This window comes from Vanacampus margaritifer, chromosome 9 (genome assembly GCF_051991255.1).
Source record: "Vanacampus margaritifer isolate UIUO_Vmar chromosome 9, RoL_Vmar_1.0, whole genome shotgun sequence".
Lineage (NCBI taxonomy): Eukaryota > Metazoa > Chordata > Actinopteri > Syngnathiformes > Syngnathidae > Vanacampus > Vanacampus margaritifer.
This window is the reverse complement of record NC_135440.1, coordinates 19,943,454-19,964,726: the sequence shown is the minus strand read 5'-3', so window position 1 is coordinate 19,964,726 and position 21,273 is coordinate 19,943,454. Positions and strand designations below refer to the sequence as shown.

At 40.0% G+C, this 21,273-nt stretch overlaps 2 protein-coding genes across 4 annotated transcripts; both read left to right on the top strand.

The window, feature by feature from the left end:
• The first annotated feature begins 2,678 nt into the window (after positions 1-2,678).
• On the top strand, positions 2,679-8,966 carry nr1d2a (nuclear receptor subfamily 1, group D, member 2a). The gene is made up of 8 exons (XM_077575156.1): positions 2,679-2,983; positions 4,718-4,966; positions 5,045-5,133; positions 5,225-5,369; positions 5,771-6,399; positions 6,622-6,807; positions 6,885-7,095; positions 8,077-8,966. The coding sequence occupies exons 1-8, from the start codon at positions 2,953-2,955 to the stop codon at positions 8,274-8,276; spliced, it is 1,740 nt and encodes a 579-aa protein (XP_077431282.1). The 5' UTR covers positions 2,679-2,952; the 3' UTR covers positions 8,277-8,966.
• Positions 8,967-10,542: 1,576 nt separating this feature from the next.
• On the top strand, positions 10,543-21,212 carry LOC144057506 (retinoic acid receptor beta-like). Of its 3 annotated transcripts, none has more exons than XM_077575159.1 (8): positions 10,543-10,692; positions 13,159-13,304; positions 14,675-14,816; positions 17,366-17,541; positions 17,765-17,941; positions 18,565-18,769; positions 19,764-19,922; positions 19,988-21,212. In XM_077575159.1, the coding sequence occupies exons 3-8, from the start codon at positions 14,705-14,707 to the stop codon at positions 20,119-20,121; spliced, it is 963 nt and encodes a 320-aa protein (XP_077431285.1). In that variant the 5' UTR covers positions 10,543-10,692; positions 13,159-13,304; positions 14,675-14,704; the 3' UTR covers positions 20,122-21,212. The 3 variants fall into 3 exon arrangements, with proteins under 3 accessions (XP_077431285.1, XP_077431284.1, XP_077431283.1); XM_077575158.1 differs by lacking the exon at positions 10,543-10,692 and adding an exon at positions 11,559-11,933 and having other exon boundaries at positions 18,565-18,766; XM_077575157.1 differs by lacking the exon at positions 10,543-10,692 and adding an exon at positions 11,559-11,933.
• Positions 21,213-21,273: the final 61 nt, after the last annotated feature.

Sequence of the window (21,273 nt, the reverse complement as noted above, 5' to 3'; positions counted from 1 at the left end):
CTTGCAGTGGGAGTGAGGCATGTTCATGACCCCCGATGTATGCTAATTTACTTTAGCAGATCTATAACATTTCATATTACATGCTAAGCATCAAGCTAGCTGGCTTTCATTGGAGAAAATTGTATCAATTAAATCTGCAGTACAGAATTTTAATAATTACAGTATAGTTAACTTGAACGGCGAGTGACAAACAGCAAACTGCGTGAGCGACAGTCTTTTTGTTATATGATAGATCATAATTTTTTTCAATTATTATTTTTAATTTTTTTTGGTGTAGAAGGGATACTTTAAAAAGTGTCTTTTAATAAGTTTAAGTATGTTTTTTTTCCCCTAAATGTGTTTAAATCACGTGAGAGGGATTTGACATTTAAATGTTGTGCAGATTTTCACCAGGCATTTCTGTGTGTAAATGTCCCGTGCAGCACTGGTGTCACGTGCAAACACTGCGTGCCTCTCAGCTGTTGTGCGTACACAATGTTCCCGGCGCCTGCAGGAAACGCTCACTGGAAACCTCCTTAGGGGGGAAAAAATGTCTCACTTGGTGGTGTTGTTGGCTGCCACTGTGTGTTTAAATATAGTTGTGTTTGAGCATGTGTGCACTAGCAGTTTAAAAAAAAAAAAAAATTATGTACAAAACATTGAGCAAGGACACATACCAGCCTTGGAACATTTGGTTGTTTTTGCTTGTCTCATACGCTTGTTTTCAGTTCAAAATCTGAATGTTAAATGTAAACAAATCATTCGTTATACAGCAAAATAAGAAATGTTAGGAAGCTGGTACAGATTTTCCCCCCTGGTCACTTGTTGCTAGGCAGAATTATAATAGTTCTTTACAGAGGATAAAAAATACATCCCGTCCTCATGTTCTCTTTCTACGTGTTGCTTCAGTTCAGTCCGCTGCTTAAAGGGTATGCTTTTTTTTTCCGTTTCATAATGAGGTTGCACAAGTGTGCACACCCTTATAAATGGGTGTGTTTCTGTGTTCAGAATGAAACCGTCCCATTTAAAATCATGTAAAATTGAAGTCAATACACACCTGCCTCCATTTAAAGTGTGTCTGACCTAAATTAAGTTTAGGGGTTCTAGTAGGCTTCTCCTGACATTTTTTTCCTCTCCAAAACTGATAAAAGGCAACTAGAAAACAGGTCAGGGAGGTTGCCAAAGAGGCCAACAGCATGAAGAAGATGCAAAATTGCAGAAATTTCTGTGACAACAATCTCTCATTTCGTCTTACAGTCAAGTCCACAAATATTGGGACATGGACAACTCTTATCTTTTTGGCTGTAAATGCTGCAACTTTGGAGTTGAAATTAAATGAACAAGATGTGAAGACTTTCAGCTTTAATTTGAGGGTATTTACACACTCAATCAGATTCAGGTCAGGTGTTTTACTTAACCATTGCTAAATATTGTACTTTTTTTTTCTTAAAAAAAAAGGTTTCTTTCGCTTATGCTTCGGGTGATTGAGTTGCGAAGCCCGCAACACTTAAGCATTCGTCTACTGCTTTTGTCAGCAGTCACGTTTGATGGATGTAAATACCCTCAAGTTAAAGCTGTAAGTCTTCAGTCAAAGCTTATCTTGTTCGTTTCATTTCAAATCCATTGTGGTGATGAGACAAAAAAAAACACGCTTGAAATCTCCCAAACACATTTGGAAAAAAAAATTTTTTGGTCCAATGAAACCAGGGTTGGTGAAAACAGTACACAACACTGAGTAAGTGAAGCATGGTGGCAACATCATGCTTTGGGGTTGTTTTTCACCAGCTACCACTAGGGTCTTAGTTAAGGTAGAGGGGGGGTCAGTTAGTTTTAGCACAAAACCTACTAGAACGCAAAAAAAAAAATCAGGGAGCCCATTAGAACAGCTGAACTTTATTTTGGGTTAATTAAGGCCATTTTAAAAGGCGGCATGTGGGAACAGACTCTTATTTGACAGGTTGATTCTGAACATAGCCTCATACTGTTTTAAGAGGGTGTGCACACTTGCGCAAGCACATTGTAGTCATTTATGTTTTTGTTTTAAATTAAGTTGTACCTACCGGTATAATTCATATGAGATGTGAAATTATTATAATCGTGTTTTTTTAGGTCACAAAAACTAGCATCTGAAAGGGGTGTGTAGACTTTTTATATCCACTTTATGTGCTTCTTCCTACAAACAATCCATCTTGAAGATGGCATTTTATTATAATTATTTAGCACTACATAATGCCTCTGATTTGCTTTTAAATATAAGTACCAGTCAACGTGTTGTTCTACTGTGGTTTGGCAAAAATGTTGTTGTTAAAAAATGTTTTGTCATTTATGCTATTTCAGTTTGGTTGAAATAAATGACTTCCAATCAGCTAACTCCTTCTATTACATACTTTTGTTTAGCGTTTTGTGTCATTTCATGTTCATACAAGTGCGAATATGAGAAGTAAAACGAGGTTGGGTGAGGCTGTTGCTGCTGCTCCGCGCCGCGTCACGCAGCATTCTGTGGCTGCAACGTGACCGCCGCGTATGCCGCCTGGATTGCGCCCGTTACGTCACTTTCGTCGACCAAGCTCCGCCCACGCCCGGTGCCCCGAAAGTGTGTCACTGGGTTAAAGTGGCTGCAGTGGGGCTGGCCGGAGAGGCGTGGCCGGGGGGAGGGGGTTGGAGCTCGGTCACATGGCGGAGGGGTCAGCCCATGAGCGGCGGACGGTGGAACATTCAGTTCTTGTCGCACGACAAGCCAGGGAGGAAGAGGGGGGCGGGCTTGCTCTCATTTTGTTTTTCCAATCCTCCCTCAAGCTCTCCCTACCTCTCATACACAAGGCGTGAGTCACCAGAGCGGACCTGGGGAGCATTCATGACCCTTTAAAGCAGACTCCTGTCACGGTCTTTTCTTCCCTCTGCTTCGGTCACCATTTTTGCCTCAACTTACTGTTTTTTTGTAGTTGATTGTCGCTTTTTTTCTTCGCTGTCGTCATGCCCGAGGACGTCGGACCAGCTAAACCTGGTAAGTAGCCGACAACTTGACTGAAAAATGTCATATAAATGTTAAAAATTGTGAGTCAATTGTTCGTGATAAGTCTCACTTTCGTCACCTTAGTCGAATAAGTATTGTTTTATTGTGTTTTGTGCGATGATCATTGCGACTGTCAGGACAGCTCGAACCTGAAAAATCGTTTTTAACGCAATGGCGTTGAGAATAAAGCTTAAATTGTTTCAAATGTGTTTCTCCGGGCGTTGTACGCTGCTAAAAGTCGAGTTGATCCGCGTTAAAATCGGCGTTAGAACTGACACAACCACCCTGTTCCACTTACTCGACCGAAAAAAAATGTTTTTAAAGCATTGGCGTTTAAAAGAGAGCGTCAAAAGTTGAATATGTTTCCCACCTGGGGTTATAAGGTTTGAAAAGTGGATTATATCTGCGTTTTTGTGTTTAAAAATGGGTTAGGAGTGTCAGTGTACCCTCGTTTCATTCACTCACAGTTAACACAACAATCCACTCCCCTCGACCTAAAAACGTCTTTTTAAAGCCGTGATGTTTAAAAAGTGGCTTTTAAATGCTTCACATGTGTTTCGTCGGTGGTTGCGTGGTGATAAAAGTCTAATGTATCCGCGTTTTGATGTCAAAATATGGGTATGGGAGTGTGTTGCTTCAATTCACTTTCCAGTTGACAACAGTGTTCCACTTCCTCGGCCGGGCTCACATGGACACGACAGCCTAGCCATGTGCCTCTGTGTACACGCTTTTCTCCAAGCGACTTCTGATTGGCTGCTGCCTGCTCGATAGGCGTGGCGTAGTGTATACTCATCCCGGCCGTCCCGCACTCCTATTGGCTGCCGGCGAGCCTGTGACGTGGCGCATTGCATAATCCAACAGTGGACATCAGTGTGAGGTACACGTGAGTTCGGATGACCCACATTGTCGGCGGCTTGGCGGCCACACACGGCTGGGACGCGCGCGACACGTGTGCGTGGGGCCAGAAACACGGCAGTCACGGTGCGCGTTAGGTAATCAACTTAAGTGTCCTCCAACAACAATGGGAAAAAAAAAATCGCAGAACATTTTCCACGTGTACAACTGTCTGTCATTTAAAAAGCACGTTGTAAAATGACTCATGGTTATTTTTAAGTTTTCATTCATTCATTCAATTCTCCGCAAAAATACAGAAAAAGAATACAATAGTTTGTCATAAACTGGTATTTAGAATGAAACTTTTCCTGAATAATGACACTCAAAATTTCAGGTTAAAGTTCACCCCCCCCCCCCAAAAAAAATTGCCATTGCACAAAAGGTAGTAAAATTGTTCTTCGAATTATGCTTTATATCAAATTCCCCCCCAAATTTTTAGCCCTGAAATGGGTGTGAAAAAGGTTAAAAATTCCCGTCCAAAAAAGCATGTCCTAGAAAAATGTATTTGGTGTTATCAGTTGCCAAACTTATTGTGGGTTAGGTGTTGTGTGTGCTTTCCGGCATCTTTGGCGACTGTCTTGCTCCACTGCTTTTAGCAACCTGCTCTGATCATACAGTCAGTTCCCATGCAATGCATTCACATGCATACATGCACATGGCCTCTTACGTAACACTTGTTATCCAACCAGCAGATTGGAGGTGATAAAGCAGGTCACGCTCACACTGTAAAGCACCACCAAATACCCAGTCATCAACACCCACCATCCATGTGATCCAATCTGTTCCATATGTTTGCCACCCTTGGCTAACCCTCCCACGTCGTCTCCTCAGGCGGAGTCATCGCCTACATCTCGTCGGGCGCCGCCTCCAGCCCGGAGTCCTGCATGGGCACCAGCCCCGGCGGCGGAGTGGGTGGCGGCTTCCTGTCCACGTCGCCCACCTCTTCTCGCCCGTTGCTGCCCAGCAGGGCGGTGGGCATGGTGGTGGATATAGCGCCGCCTAGCAAGAGCGGACCCAGAGGGGGAAACGGCGTGGAGAAGGCAGGACGCTCGTCCACCTCCGCCAAGAGCAGCATTACCAGTACGTCAAGTCCGTGTGAATGTCGTCATTAATAATGTCCTGTGGCTTTGTACTAAAACTCTTGTTTGTTTGTTGTAGAAATCAACGGCATGGTGCTGCTGTGTAAAGTGTGTGGAGATGTCGCCTCAGGCTTCCATTACGGCGTCCACGCGTGCGAAGGCTGCAAGGTGAGACTCACAAAAAATCAAAAAGGAATAATTGATGCCGTCAAAATGTTGATGTCAAACGTGACCTTGCGTGGCCGTGTGTTTTGCGCAGGGCTTCTTCCGCAGGAGCATCCAGCAGAACATTCAGTACAAAAAGTGTCTCAAGATGGAGAACTGCACCATCATGAGGATCAACAGGAACCGATGCCAGCAGTGTCGCTTCAAGAAGTGCTTGGCCGTTGGGATGTCCCGAGATGGTCAGTTGCAGACACTGCTATTCCATTTTATACAAAAACAAAAAGTCAGTTGGCGAGTTAGTCAGTGAATAATAGAGAGAAGGTTCCCAAAAAATATCAGTCAATAGGTAGGGGACCACTGTAGTAATATAGCTTGGCCTCTAGGTGGAGCCAAAGTCAAAAAAAAATGTTCCAAATAATTGAAGATACATTTTTACAATAAGGTGACAAATAGAAACTGAATATTTTCATAAAATGTTTTTATACAACATGGATAAATAATTAAAAAATATTTTTAACCAAAATGAAGATAGAATATAACAAATCTATTTTTATTTCATGTAAGAATCAGATATGCATTAATGTGTTTATTCTATAAAAGAAAACACAGAATTTATATTATCATCACTGTGCATCCTCAGCTGTGCGATTCGGGCGCATCCCCAAGCGCGAGAAGCAGCGAATGCTCCTGGAGATGCAGAACGCCATGAACAACATGATGAGCAACAACAGCCAGCTGCACAGTATGCTGCACGGCCACCAGAGCCCGCCGCTGCCCAACGACACCAGCCCCTCGCCTTCATCATCATCATCATCCTCCTCCTCCTCCTCGTCCTCCTCGTCATCGTCGTCTTCCTCCTCCTCGGAGTCGCCGTCCTGCTCCAACCCCTCGTCTCCGCAGTGCCCCCTGCAGGACGCCGAGTCGGTGGTCTCCATGGACACCAACTCCAGCTCGTCCTCGTCCTGCGGCTCCGACAGCGGCGAGGACGACGTCGCCGTCGTCAGGCAGACGGCGATGACCACCTCGCAGTCGTCGGCGGAAAGCGGCGCCGACGTCCGCGTGGCGGCCATGCGGCAGAGCTGGAACTGCTGGAACAACAGCAGTGATGATAATGACATGGCCATGCCGGGATACCGGGACGCTCCGAACATGTATGCGCACTTTAACCAGCACTCGCAGCCACAGCAACAGCAGCTCAGCAGCGCCCCCACCTGTCCGATGGATACACAGCAGCAGCAGCGGGCCTACGCCAACGGCAGAGCTCACCTGGTGAGTTCACTGTCATGAGAGCACTCTTTTTATTATTAAATATACTTTTATTGTCATTTTTGAGCCAATTTTCATTTTTCATCTTTGTTAGGCTCAACTTGACACATTTTCACCATTTAAAAAAAACAAAAACAAAATCAACAAACATATGGATCTCCTCCTTCCACTTTTCTCTGCATGTTGCATCACACAGTTGTTAACGACAATGTTCCTCCTTGCCAGGTGTGTCCCATGAACACATCCCCGTACGTTGACCCCAACAAGCCCAGCCAGGAGATCTGGGAGGAATTCTCCATGAGTTTCACCCCCGCCGTACGCGAGGTGGTGGAATTTGCCAAGAGGATCCCGGGTTTCAAAGACCTCCCGGAGCACGACCAAGTGGGGCTGCTCAAGGCCGGGACCTTCGAGGTACGTCCACGCGATGACATCATCATGAAAAATGTCCGCACGGCAGCCCGAGTCACTCTTCGCTTTTGCCGCCTCAGGTGTTGATGGTGCGCTTCGCGTCGCTCTTCAACATGGCGGAACGCACGGTGACCTTCCTGAGCGGCAAACATTACAGCCTGGACACGCTGCGGGCGCTCGGGGCCGGAGAACTGCTGGCGTCCATGTGCGACTTCAGCGAGAAGCTCACCGCCCTCAGACTCGACCGCGACGAGATGAGCCTCTTCACCGCCGTCGTCCTCGTCTCTGCCGGTAAAAACAACAAGGACGCACTCAAGACACATTATTTTAGAAAGCAATAATGGTCATATTACCAAAAGTTAAGCAGAAGAATATATTTTTCAAGCCATTGTTATATTACATCTATGAAAGTACATCAAGGATAGTCATGTTTTAAAGAAAAGAAAATATGACAAATTGACTTTTTTTTGTAGTAATCCAACAATAGTTACATTTTCATAGGGTAAATTAGCAATATTTACATTTTGTGATTTTTTTTAATTATGGCAGTCTTTTTGTTTACAACAGTACAGCCACAGTATATTTTTTAGTTTTTTTAGTTTTGTTAATATGACTGTTAAAAGTATTGTAAAATTTTTGAGTAATTTTAAGGAAATTGGTGTGGGGGGGGACTCATAATAGAGCTGCTCGATTATGGGAAAAAAAATATTAATCACAATTAATTTGCTAATAATTGAAATCACGATTAGGACAATTGTTGTAAGAAAATGTTTACGCATGTAAAAAATATTGAGACAAATAAAAATAAAAATTTGAAACACTACAATTATGCAAGTTCCTTTTGGACCAAACAAGATTTATTAAATTAGTCATTTTAAAATATAAATATATTATATTGTATATTAAAATATATATAAATTTAAACAACTCAAAATTATTATTATTAATAATCTTTTATTTTTGTTTACGGTTATGATGCTTTTGTAATTGTGGAGTGTAATAATTGAAATTGTAATTGAATTTCGATTAAATGCACAGCCCTAACTCACAATATGACCGATTTTTGTTGTTGTAATATAATGTTGTTTTTCCGTAAAGTCACAACATTGGGAAAATTAAGTTGGGATTTGTTTTTAGAAAAAGAAAAAAATAAAGATGAAAAACTTTGCCACATTACAAATACAGAAAAAAAAGTTTATTTTACATAGCAAAAGTCCCATTTTGATGAAAAATAATATATATCTTTTTTTCCTCTTCCTGGCATGTGTGCAGACCGATCAGGTCTGCAGGACCTGACGGCAGTGGAGGCCCTGCAAGACAAGCTGATCCGGGCCCTGCGCCAGCTGCTGATGCAGAACCACGGCGACGAGGCGGCCACCACTTTCACCAAACTGCTGCTCAAGCTGCCCGAGCTGCGATCCCTCAACAACATGCACTCGGAGGAGCTGCTCTCCTTCAAGGTGCACCCTTGACGGGACGCACGGGCCCCCAATCCTTATGGACTCAAAAGACGAGGAGAAGTTGTACTGTATTTGTGGAGAGGAATGTTGCAAACCAACACGGAGGCACTTGAAAACTTGACCGGCTATATGCAAATGATGCTCATTTTTGTATTTTCTTTGATTCCTTTTGCAAGCCGTTTCAAACGATGCATGTTGATAGCGACAAAAAGCTAATGTGACCAATGTGCTGCTATTGCTAATAGCTATTGCATGGCTAAACGTGCTCGTGGCCACTTCCTCCTCCTCTCCGCCGACCGTGTGCGTGTTTAGTACTAGTGTTCTTGTTGTTGTACTATTTTTTTTTTTGTCGCGTTACTTTGTTTTTTCAAGCCGCCTCGCCCGCTTAATCGCATCGCCTGAAGGTTTCCGGAACATTCACACAAGTTGGCCTGAGTTCACCTGTGCCAGGTGGCGCCAGGTCGAGGCCCAAACGTCATGTTTTTCCATTTTTCTTTGTATGATTTTCTTGTTTTTCAATCAAATGTGCTTTCTGCACGGCACTGAACATTGAAAAAAAAAAGTGTCGTCCATTTTTTTGTTTCTTGTACTTGGCAACACTGTCAATTGTAAATATCTATACATAAATATATATATAAATATCTCTTGGACATAGCCAAATATGTATAGTATAAATGAATAAATATGGGAGAAGAAAATGAACAGTATGTGTATGTTTTTATTCTTAGGATACATGCGAAGCCCACAGATGATGCGCTTTGACCACATTTTAATTCTACCTTTAATAATATATATACAGTACTTTTGTTCTAGAAATAATGTCTTGAAAAATATGATTTTTTTTTTATAAATAAACAAAAAACTAGGGAAATACATATTTTCTCAAATTGGCTTTATTGTCCAAATTGGCTTTAAAAAATAGTTGCTCTCAAAACGTACCTTTTTTTCTCTCTAAAAAAACAAAAGCTACTTTATTCTTATTAAAATGTTCTGTAATTACATAAATGCACAACATAAGTCTATATTCTCAAAATAATTAACAAATTCTTGGAAGACTTTTTTCTAACAACCCAATTATCAAAAATATGGCATATTCCTACAAAGACTACATCATTTGGAAAAAAAAATAATTCTCAGAATGCAAGGCTTTTTTCCCCCTAGTGCAGTAGCTAAAAAAAAACTGGGGGGGGGGGGGGGGTATTGTCTTTTGGTAGAAAAAAAACATTGTTTTTTGTCATCACAAAGTACAACTTAATTTTTAGAAAAACTAATCTTTTCAGATAAATATGATTTTGTTAAAGACAGTTTACAATCTAGTAAATGTCATTCTTTTCAGTGTGCCCCTAATGCCCATTTACGATGGCATCAAATCTATCTCATGTAGAATTAACATAATTGACCTTTAAGATGGCAAAGTAAATCTTTCCAACAAGACAAATCTAATTTTATCTTATCTTATGAACCTTTAAAGAGCACCTCCGTAATCTTCATAAAATTACCGTCTAAAATAACAACGCTTGTTTTTGGCTGTTTCTCAGAGAATAGTCATTCAAATAATCAATCATAACAACAATGTGTTGACGATTGTTGTGCTTAATTTGTCACAACAGAGAGAAAACAAGCGTAAAAGTCAAGGTGGACTTTGGAGGAATGTTTGGGATGTGGCTTTTGTCTTTTGGTGGGATGGAATGTTATGGAAGGGAAGAGCCGTAGGAATGTTTCACACACATGTCCTCTGGATGACCTAACACACACACATACACACACACACGCACACACAATGGGGTGATATACACGATAGTGTAATTAGCCTCCTTAGCTGGAAGCGTCACCAGCACCAATGAGGAGTTTCACCACCATTACTGGAAAATTCAGCCCCCAACACCACTTTCACTTAGCAACATGAAATTTGGTAGACATGTCTATCATGAGTAGACGCACGAAAAAGTCTCAAGAAGCTATGCCCTAACACGCAAAGGAAGTCTACCATTTTGGATTGAAACAACCTTATACAAATATATTTGTCAATTTTCAGTCCTTGAGATTTTGTGCAATTGCTATAAAGTCAAAGAACATATAAGCAATGCTAAATTGTGAAGACTGACTTTATATGGAAGTAGAACACATTCCTCCCCCATCTTAAAGATGAGCCACTTTATTTATGTTGCGGCAGATTGAATTAGGACTCATCACGAGCCCAAATATGTCTATGTTAAAGTCATGTTGTGAGGAAGAGGAGACATCGTGTAATGAAGACAAAGGAGGCCTGCAGCTGATTGTATAAAAGGGCCACATGCTTTCCGTCACTCAGATAGCCTTTGAAAAGATAGCTTTCTTTTATTTTGTTTAATACATAACAATGACGGATTGAAGAATTATTCCCATGGCGCATTGGGAAAGTTATGCTTTCATGAGGTCCAAAATCAAGGTGAGCAACAAAGTGACGTGCTCAGGAGCTTTAAAAAGAAATGCTAGCTTACAATAAGATTTTTAAAACGTTTTTAGAAAATGTAAATTTTACAAATAAAAGCATAATATTGAAATAATATTGTATTTTCTTTCTTTTAGAAAAAGTTATATATATATATATATATTATATATATATATATATATATTTGATGATTTTAATTGTAACTGTAAATGTACAAAAGTTAAATGTTACTTAATGACATGCTATGAATCGTCTCCAAAATTCACATGCAATTCTCTACTCATGTCACCTTCAACCTCTGAAAATATCAAAACAATTGCCATAGCATATATATATATATATATATATGTGTATATATATATATATGTATATATGTGTATATATATATGTATATATATGTGTGTGTATATATATATATATATATATATATATACACACAGACATATACATATATATATACACATATATACATATATACATATATATATATATATATATATATATATATATATATGTATATATATATATATATATATATATATATATATGTATATATATATATATATATATATATATATATATATATTTTTTTTTTTTTTTATAGAGAATAAAGTCATTTTATTCCGAAAAAATATTGCTTCAAAAATTTTGTTACATGACAGGTCGATATTATTTTTAAAACATTATTTCCTTTCTTGGTAATATTAGTGTTGAATGTGTCCTGCTTTGTAGTAGTTGCTTAATCTTATTTTTAAAAAACAAAGCACAAAAAAAGGAATGAAAGAAAAGGGATCCAAAAGCTGTTCACAGAATGTGTTATGACATCACAGTGGGTCATTTGAAGGTCAAAGCGCGGAGGCGGTTCATGCAGAGTTCAGGCCGAGTGCGAGCCGACTCCTTCGTCTCGTTCTTTTTCTCCGTCTTCTGTTTGTATTCCTCAAGTGGACCCGTCCAACTTTTTTGGTTCGGTCCGAAATAAACTCTTCCACTTGAGCAACATGGCGCGCTGACATCAACAAGAGCTGCAGTAATAATAATAATAAGAAGAAAGATGTTCGACTACATGGACTTGGCGGTTTTCGGCAGCGCGGAGCCGACGAACCCGTGCGCGGTGAAGGTGACGGCCGGCAGCCCGGACTTCACTCGGCTACACCGCCGGGAGCTCCACTCGGAGCACCGCCGGGGGCAGCGTTGCAGTGCGGCCGACCTCCCGGAGCTCTTCCCCGGACGCTGGCAGTGTGAGTGCACCGCGCAGCTCAGCGGAGTGTACGCGTATTATTATGGTACCGACGGTACGGTTTATATGATGATAAGATGATATAATGAAAGATCTCAACGTGTGCACGTTCCGTTGAAAAATAATAATCTGATGTATGCTGACTGCCTGTGTCTCGCTTTAAATACACACCTAAACACCACCTTTTGTTTGAAACCCTGACCCTGGCTTGAAACCCTCACTTGAAGCCCTAATTTAAAACCCTAACTCCGAATTTAAATTACAAATTCACACTATAACTCAACCTTGCTTCCCTAATTTGTAACCCTACCGTTAAATGCTAACCTTGTCTTAAAACCCTAATTATGAAACCCTACCAAGGTCTGGAACCCTAATATGAAATTCCATATATTTGAAACATTAATCCTAATTTGAATCCCTAACCATGTTTTGAAACCATACCCTAGGGTGTAAACCCTAACTCCGGTCTCAAACCCTAATATGAAATCTTAATCCAGGTTTAAAATTTGGGCCCGACCGCTATGGATTCTTTGAAGCTAATGACGATTCCGATATTTGGCCAAATAAAATTCAGGTAATCGATTAATCAGGTGATTTAAAAAAATAAATAAATAATGTTTTAATGTGTAAAAAAATCTGAAGAGCTAAAATCAGCAAATTTTTTTACGATTTGAAAAGAGCTAATATTGACGGCAGGGTATCCGGGCTCTCCCTTAGAGAAGAGGGTGAGAAGCTCGGTCATCCGGGAGGGACTCAGTGTCGAGCCGCTACTCCTCCGCGTTGAGAGGAACCAGTTGAGGTGGCTCGGGCATCTGGTTCGAATGCCTCCTGGACGCCTCCCTGGGGAGGTTTTCCGGGCATGTCCCACCGGCGGGAGGCCCCGGGGACGAACCAGGACACGCTGGAGAGACTCCGTCTCTCGGCTGGCCTGGGAACACCTTGGGATCCCGTCGGAGGAGCTGGCTGAAGTGGCTGGGGAGAGGAAAGTCTGGGCTTTCCTGCTAAAGCTGCTACCCCCACGACCCGACCCCGGATAAGCAGTAGATGATGATGGATAGATGGATAATATTGGCCAATCAAATCAGCCTGCCGTACTAAAAACTTTTATTTCAAACCCTAACCCTTGAAACTCAAAACCAGGCTAGATCAAACCCTAACCCAGGTTAAAAGCCCAAATTTGAAACCATAACTCAGGCTTGATTCCCGAATTTGAAACTGTTTTGCAGCCGTGATAAGCCCCAGCAGTTCTTCCAGTTGTGAGAACGCATCAAGCACCTGCCCTCCGCCACCTCGCACCTACAAACCGTGCTTCATCTGCCAGGACAAGTCATCGGGCTACCACTACGGAGTCAGCGCCTGCGAGGGCTGCAAGGTAACGCGACGCGACGCGACACAGCCAGACCATGACTTTCCTGAGGTGGCTAAAAATTGTACTCAAACTATCCTCCTTTGACGCCATTTTGTGACATCTTGGTGCCAAGGAAGTACCTTGAAGTGAGTCGAAGGGCTTTCTTTAGACTAAAGTAGTGTCTTACTATTTTTTTTGTAGTGTCTTGGTGGCCAGGAAGTATTTTGAAGTGAGTTGAGAAGCTTCATTTAGACAAAAGTAGTGCTTAGTCACCGTCTTGTGGCATCTTGTTGCCAAGGAAGTTTGTTGAAGTGAGCTTCATTTAGACAAAAGTAGTGCTTTGCTGCTGTTTTGTGGCTTCTTGGTGCCAAGAAAGTACGTTGAAGTGAGTTGAGAAGCTCCATTTGGACAAAAGTAGTGCTTTGCTGCCATTTTGTGGTATCTTGATGCCAAGAAAGTGTGTTGAAGTGAGTTGAGGAGCTTCATTTAGACCAAAGTAGTGCTTTGCTGCTGTTATGTTGCTTCTTGGTGCCAAGAATGTACGCTGAAGTGAGTTGAGAGGCTCCATTTGGACAAAAGTAGTTCTTAGTCACCATCTTGTGGCATTTTGGTGTCAAGGAAGTCCATTGCAATGAGTTGAGGTGCATCGTTTAGACAAAAGTAGTGGTTTGCCACCATTTTGTGGCATCTTGTTGCCAAGGAAGTCTGGTAAAGTGAGATGAGGTGCTTTATTTAGACAAAAGTAGTGCTTTGCTGCTGTTTTGTGGCTTCTTGGTCCAAAGAAAGTATGCGGAAGTGAGTTGAGAGGCTCCATTTGGACAAAAGTAGCGCTTAGTCACCATCTCGTAGCATTTTGGTGTCAAGGAAGTCTAATACAATGAGTTGAGGTGCATCGTTTAGACAAAAGTAGTGCTTTGCTAATTTTGTGGCATTTTGGTGCTAAGAAATAACACTAGTGCTTGACCACCATTTTGTAGCATCTTGGTGCCAATGAAGTACATTTAAGTGAGTTGAGGAGCTTCATTTAGACAAAACAGGTGCTTTGCCGCCATTTAGTGGCTTCTTGGCACCAAGGAAGTAAGTTGGAATGGGTTGAGGTGCTTCTTTCGACACAAGTAGTACGAGTCTTCATCCATTTTGTGGCATCAGGGTAACGCTTTATGTACAGTTATTAGACTTTGTAAAATCTGCCGATTTCTTTTCATTCTCTTTTACTATGTTTTGTTATTATAATATGTTGATTTAAAAAAAAACATGTCCCGAGCGAAGTTGTGGATTTGTGAAAGCTACAATTCTTGTCATTTCAATTTGACAACTATTATGTTACTGTAGATGCTGCGTTGATGTTAGCGTGCTAGCCGTTTAACCATCCAACGTTTCCCTCCCTCGGTCAGGGTTTCTTCCGCCGCAGCGTCCAGAAGAAAATGTCGTACACGTGTCAGCGAGACAGGAAGTGTGTCATCACCAAGGTGACCAGGAACGCGTGTCAGTACTGCAGGCTAAACAAGTGCTTGGCTGTCGGAATGTCCGAACAATGTAAGTGCTAAGCACTTTTATGATTAGCGTTAGCATTAGCGTTAGCATCACTATTATTAAAATGTTATGTGGCTACCCGGACCAACGTTTCTAAAAACAAAAGGTAGATGTCTAGATTGGAACTGGAATTCTCACCATTTTTTTATTATATTCTTTTTTTTTATTAATCTGAAACCCAAATGTCTTCAATACACAACAAAAAACAAAACAATTAAAAAACCCTCCCGTCAGACGTGCACTGGCACTGATCTCAATCATTGGCGTTGACTGCCCTTTTTTTTTTTTTCCCTTTGATTTGAGCATCTGTTCCCAAAAAAATGTCAGCGCATGTGTTAGTGACCCACATAGCCCGGTGCGCGCATGTGTGTGCGTGTACGCACCATGTGACGGCGCTCTTATGTAATGTAGCGGCACCACAGCCTGCCCGCCTCCGCGACATGTGGCCACGGTTTAGCCAATGGCGGAGCCCGGCTGCTACGTAATGCGCACACACACACACGCGTACAGGAAGAGGGAATAAGGACGTAACATGAGCTCCTCACATTGGACTCTTTACACACGTCAAAAGAAGAAGAAGAAGTGGGGCAGCGTGGCCTGTTGCGTAATAGCATCCCAACACATGTGCCCCAGTCAGTAGGACAACGTGGGGAAGCGGTTTTGCGTTACAAACGCTATTATTATTATTATTATTATGTTCGGCGTTTGAGTTACAAAAGTGTTGGAGCTACAAATGTGTCAGGTGACAAAACATGTTAGCACACGTTAGCAAACAGGTATGCTAACGTGTCGGACAGTTTTTCAGGTTAGTTAGTACAGTACTATGATTTGTAAATGTGTTTGAGTTATGAATGTGAGGTACAAATATGTTTGAGTTAAAAATATTTTAAAGAGGTTTAGGAAGTGTTTGAGCTTGTTTGAGAATTACAAACATGTTTGAGTTACAAACGTGTTTAAGTTTCAAATATTAATTGAGTTAAAGATGTGTTTGAGTTAGAAAATTGTTTGAGAGTTAAAAACATGTTTTAGTCACAAAAGTTTTTGAGTTGTAATTTGTTTGAGTTACAAATATGTTTAAAATTCAATCATGTTTGAGTTACTAACATTTGAACTGTTTGAAGTTTAAAAAAAATTGAGATGCAAATGAGTTTGAGTTACAAACATGTGTCAAGTTTAAAAACATGTTTGAGTTGAAAACGTGTTTGAGTTAAAAACTTATTTTGAGGGCTGAAAAAAGGTTTTAGGTAAAACTTGCTTGAGTTACAAATGTATTTCAAATTCAATCATGTTTGAGTTAAATATGTTTTTCAGGTTTTGAGTTCAAACTTGAGTTACGAATATGTTTACAATTCAATCATGTTTGAGTTACTAACATTTGAACTGTTTGAAGTTTAAAAAAAATTGAGATGCAAATGAGTTTGAGTTACAAACATGTGTCAAGTTTAAAAACATGTTTGAGTTGAAAAAGTGTTTGAGTTAAAAAAAAACCTTTTTTGAGGGCTGAAAAAAGGTTTTTAGTTAAAAGTATGTTTGAGTTACAAATGTGTTTGACTTTTATATGTTTGCGTTACCAAAATGTTTGCGGATTAAGAATGCATTTGAAGTTGAAAATAATGCGAGTTGCAAACATGTCTGATTTACAATCATGTTTGAGGATTAAATACAGTATTTAGTAATATTGACTTATTACGAAATATTTATTTTCCCAGCTAATTGGTCCCTGTTCATTTTTTAATTATTTTTTTTGCTTACGTTGGCTATCTTGTTAAAATAAATTAGGTAAAATTACTAAAATGTTAAATTTAAATGGCAATTAGAATTTAAAATATCCATGCAAATTTAACATTGAAATTCAAATTAAAAAATTACAATAAACATTAAAAATTTGCATCAAAAAGTAAAATTCAAATTGTCAATAACTTTTTACATAAACTTTTAGTAATAAAATTATCATACATTTTTTGTTAAAATAAATGAAGTAAAATTACTAAAATGTTGAATTAGAATGGCAATTAGAATTTAAAATGTACATGTAAATTTAACCTTAAAATTCCAATTAAAAAATTACAATAAACATTAAAATTTTGCATCAAAAATTAAAAACTATACTTCTTTCTTTTTCCATTTTGCAGCAATTAGCATTATAATGTGGCTAAATTTCGTCATTATTCACAAATCTGTTTAAAAATTAGGGAAAAGAGTTTTTTGCAACATGGCCCTGGTTGAGCTCTTATACTCTGCTGCCACTTGCTGGCCGTTTTTTGTAATAACTACCGTTGCTTTAAGCATCCTCTTCAGGTCAGAGGCTGCATCAAAGCCTTCTATATGCTCTAGCATAAAAAAAACATTTAAAAAAACAAACAAACATATAAATATGTTTTTGGGACCATGGGAATATTTAAAATAGAACGTTTTTAATACGTTTTTGGGAGAAAATGAGCAAACTTTACGTGAAATTTTTTGGGTTTAAAATTACAATATAAATGTTCCATGAAAATTTGGCATTCACATTACAATTAAAATTTGACATGTTTACATGTTGTTGGCTTCAGCGGTGAGGAACGACAGAACGAGTCAGAAGAATGCTAAGAAAGAGGAAGAAGTTCCAAAGTTGGCCATCGGCGACACGTACGAAATGACGGCCGAGCTGGACGCCATCGTGGAGAAGATCTGCAGGGCGCACAGGGACACCTGCCCTCCCCTATGCCAACTCGGGCAATACACCACAGTGAGTGTTGGCAGACGGTGATTCAAATAAACAATGCAAGCGTTGCTTGGCGCCCTCTTGTGGCATCTTTGTGCCCAGGAACTATGTTGCAATTAAATTGAGGAGTGAGTGCGCTTTGTATGATGTATTTTGTAAAAAAATTGGCATGTTACAGTATATAAATATTGATTGTGGGGGAAAAAAAGGAAATCTTGTCCACCTTGATGTCTTCGTCCCCATGCAGAGGTCCAGTTCTGAGCAGAGGGTCCAGTTGGACTTGGGTCTGTGGGACAAATTCAGCGAGCTGGCCACCAGGTGCATCGTCAAGGTGGTGGAGTTTGCCAAGAGAGTGCCCGGATTCACCGGCCTCAACATGGCCGACCAGATCACGCTGCTCAGGGCCGCCTGTCTGGACATGCTGGTGAGAAACCACTTGATACTTTTGATGTGCTTTGGCGCCATCAAATCGTGAATATGCAGGAGCTATATTTACTGTATAATACGGAAGAGGATTAGGATCAGTGAAGAGAGAGAAAAAAAGTTTGGCAGGATTGTCACTTTATTCTCAGAATTCTCACTTCAAAGTCAGAATTCTGACTTTAATCTCAGAATTCTCACTTAAAAGTCAGAATTGTCACAATTCTGATTTTAATCTCAGAATTCTGAAGGGACAATTCTTACTTTATTCTCAGAATTCTCACTTTAATCACAGAATTATGACTTTAATCTCAGATTTCTGATTTTAATCTCAGAATTCTGACTTTAAAGTGAGAATTCTGACTTTAAAGTGACAATTCTTACTTTATTCTCAGAATTCTCACTTTAATCACAGAATTATGACTTTAATCTCAGATTTCTGATTTTAATCTCAGATTGACATGACAATTGTGTCAATTCTCACTTTAAAGTGGCCCTAATCCTCTTCCATAGTATAACATGTAAAAAAAATAAATAAATAAATCAGAGGACAAAATAATCAATTTCTCTGGAATCCATTTCCGTTTTTGTGCTAAATTTGACATTGGTTGTCTCCTGGCTGTTGAGATTCTGAGGATCAGCGCTCGCTACACACCGGACAAGGACACCATGACCTTCTCGGACGGCCTGACGCTGACGCGAACTCAGATCCACAACGCCGGCTTTGGGCCGCTCACCGATCCGGTTTTCACCTTCGCCGGACAGATGCTGCCTCTGCAGATGGACGACACGGAGAGCGGACTCCTCAGCGCCATCTGCCTGGTCTCCGGTGGTAACGCATGCTCATGTCCATACTACACATTCAACCCTCGTCTAACACTATCAGTAGTCGTTTTAGTAAATTACTTTGCGTTTCTTTACTTTGTCTTTCATTCTTTTTTGGTAAATGCTTTTGTACTATTAATTGCGTTAAGTGCATTGATGCAATGAAATGCGGTGTAGAAATAAAGCTGCCTTGCATTGCCTATTAAAATACTTGCAAATAATGGACATCCCCGTACTTCCCCCAAAAATGTTTAGAACTAGTAATTTAAACCGATTTGTGCCAAATTAGGTTTATTTAAAGTTACCGAAATTGAACAAAATAACGAGAATAAGAATTGGAAAAACATTTTTGCTAACTGACCTAAAATTCAGTAACTAACCGAAACGGTATTGCTTGTTCACTAACTGACCCTAAATTAAAGTATAACTACAGTGAAAATGTCCTTTTCCTTTTATTCTTAGCTAATTATCTTAACTATGAACGTATCAACTGAATTATTTAATTCGTATTACAAAAAAATAAAAAATGCGAAAACTAAACATTTATAAATAAATACTGGAAAACTCACTCTAAAAACTAGTTAATACTGATTTTGAAAAAGAAAAAGTCAAAATTAAGTAAAAACTTAAACAACATTAAACAAAGATTTTTATTTATTTTTGGAAAAATCGCACTGTACACAAGAAACTTTTCCAAAATTGACATAACAATGTTTTTTTTCTAAATTTTCTCATAAATTGATGTATTGATTTTAAGCTATGGCTATGTTTAGTCAAAAAACAAACAAAGCGAAAACAGGCCAAAAGCAAAGAAAAGAGAAATACAAAAGTCAGCTAGCTTAATGCTAACATATACTGTGAAACACCATAGACGCGCTAATAGAAATTAGCATAGCTGTTACAGTATTTCTCAACCTTCTAACAACTGCTATTTTACCTCACAGACAAAAGTGAAACCTTTACTCCCTTTTTTTTCTTTTTTTTTTCTTCGGGTGGGGCAGACCGGCAGGACCTGAAGGAGCCGTCCAAGGTGGAGGTGCTCCAGGAGCCTCTGCTGGAGGCGCTGAAAATCTACTCGCGCAAACGTCGGCCCAGCGCGCAACTCCTTTTTCCCAGGGCGCTCATGAAGATCACAGACCTGCGCAGCATCAGCGCTAAAGGTGACAACAAACATCTGCTTACAACAAATTTGAGAAGCGCAACGTGTTGTTTTCTCCTCGCTCAGGAGCCGAGCGAGTGGTCACTTTGAAGATGGAAATCCCGGGTTCCATGCCAGCCCTGATCCAGGAGATGCTGGACGAGGTCCCGGAAAACAAAGACCATAGCCAACTCTCGGAGGGTCGAGGGTCGCCAATTTGACCGTCTTCAGGGAACGACAAAAACAAGCTAACCTTTTCGAAGATGTTCCGGACTGTATTTATATTGCTGAGACTTGCTCATGGGATATGTCAGGGTACAAAGTAGGAGTTAGCTTGCTAACACTTGACACCATTTCCAGGTTCAAAATGGTAGAGAGCAATAGAAACGGCATTACAGTTCCATTCCATTTGGGGTACTCAAATCCTGCTCTGTACCACTATTTGGCACCGTCAGAAAAAAAGGGCGGGGCTAGACACAGTGCAGCCTGTTGATTGGTGTACTAAGAATGATCACGTAGGGTAACAACAAAGCTCATCCTAACATTTTTTTGTGGGTTTACAAGAATGTACTTTTTTTTTGTGGAAATGTTTACACTCCATTCAAATACTGTTCACTTGTTTGTATGCCGCGTTATTGGGAAAAACTGAATAGAGACTGTTTGTACAGTAATTAGATATTTCCAAAAAGGGGGAAAAAAATTCCAACACGTGAACCACGGAAACTAACACGGAACAAGAACACTCAGCTATCGGACGACGACGAGCCCCCTCATAATCCAAACAGCAATTAAAAATAACTACCATGAGCGGGCCTATCATAGGAATTAAAAAAGTTACACATTTTAGGAAGTTTTAATACTAATAGAATAAATTACAAATCAATATATTGAGAATAAAGTTGTATTTTTCCAAGACAAAGTCATTGTATGACATTGAAGTCGGAGGTTAACAAAGGAACAAAAGTCATATCATTTTAACGTGAATTGCAGAAATATAACTGAATTCTTGTTTTATTATGCCTTTTATTCTGGAAACTCTTCCTTCTCTCAAAAAATGGGAAATGAAAGTAGCGAGGCAGCACCGTACTGTCAAATGTGCACATTTTCCGTAACTTATTAAAGTTTAAAGCTAACGCTGTGATCTTTTTTTTGATGCCTTAACACGTTTTTAAGAGCTGACTGTTAAGTTTCCATTGTATTAGGTAGCTGCGCTTTCATTCAGTTGAAACGAGCATCGCCACGGCAACCTCTTAACAACAGATCAAACCTCATCTTAGTGTGTACGTTTTGTCATTAAACTATTTAACACTCATTGACTCCTGTTGACTATATATTTTTTTTAAAGTATTTTTACGATTAATAACTTAAGTTCG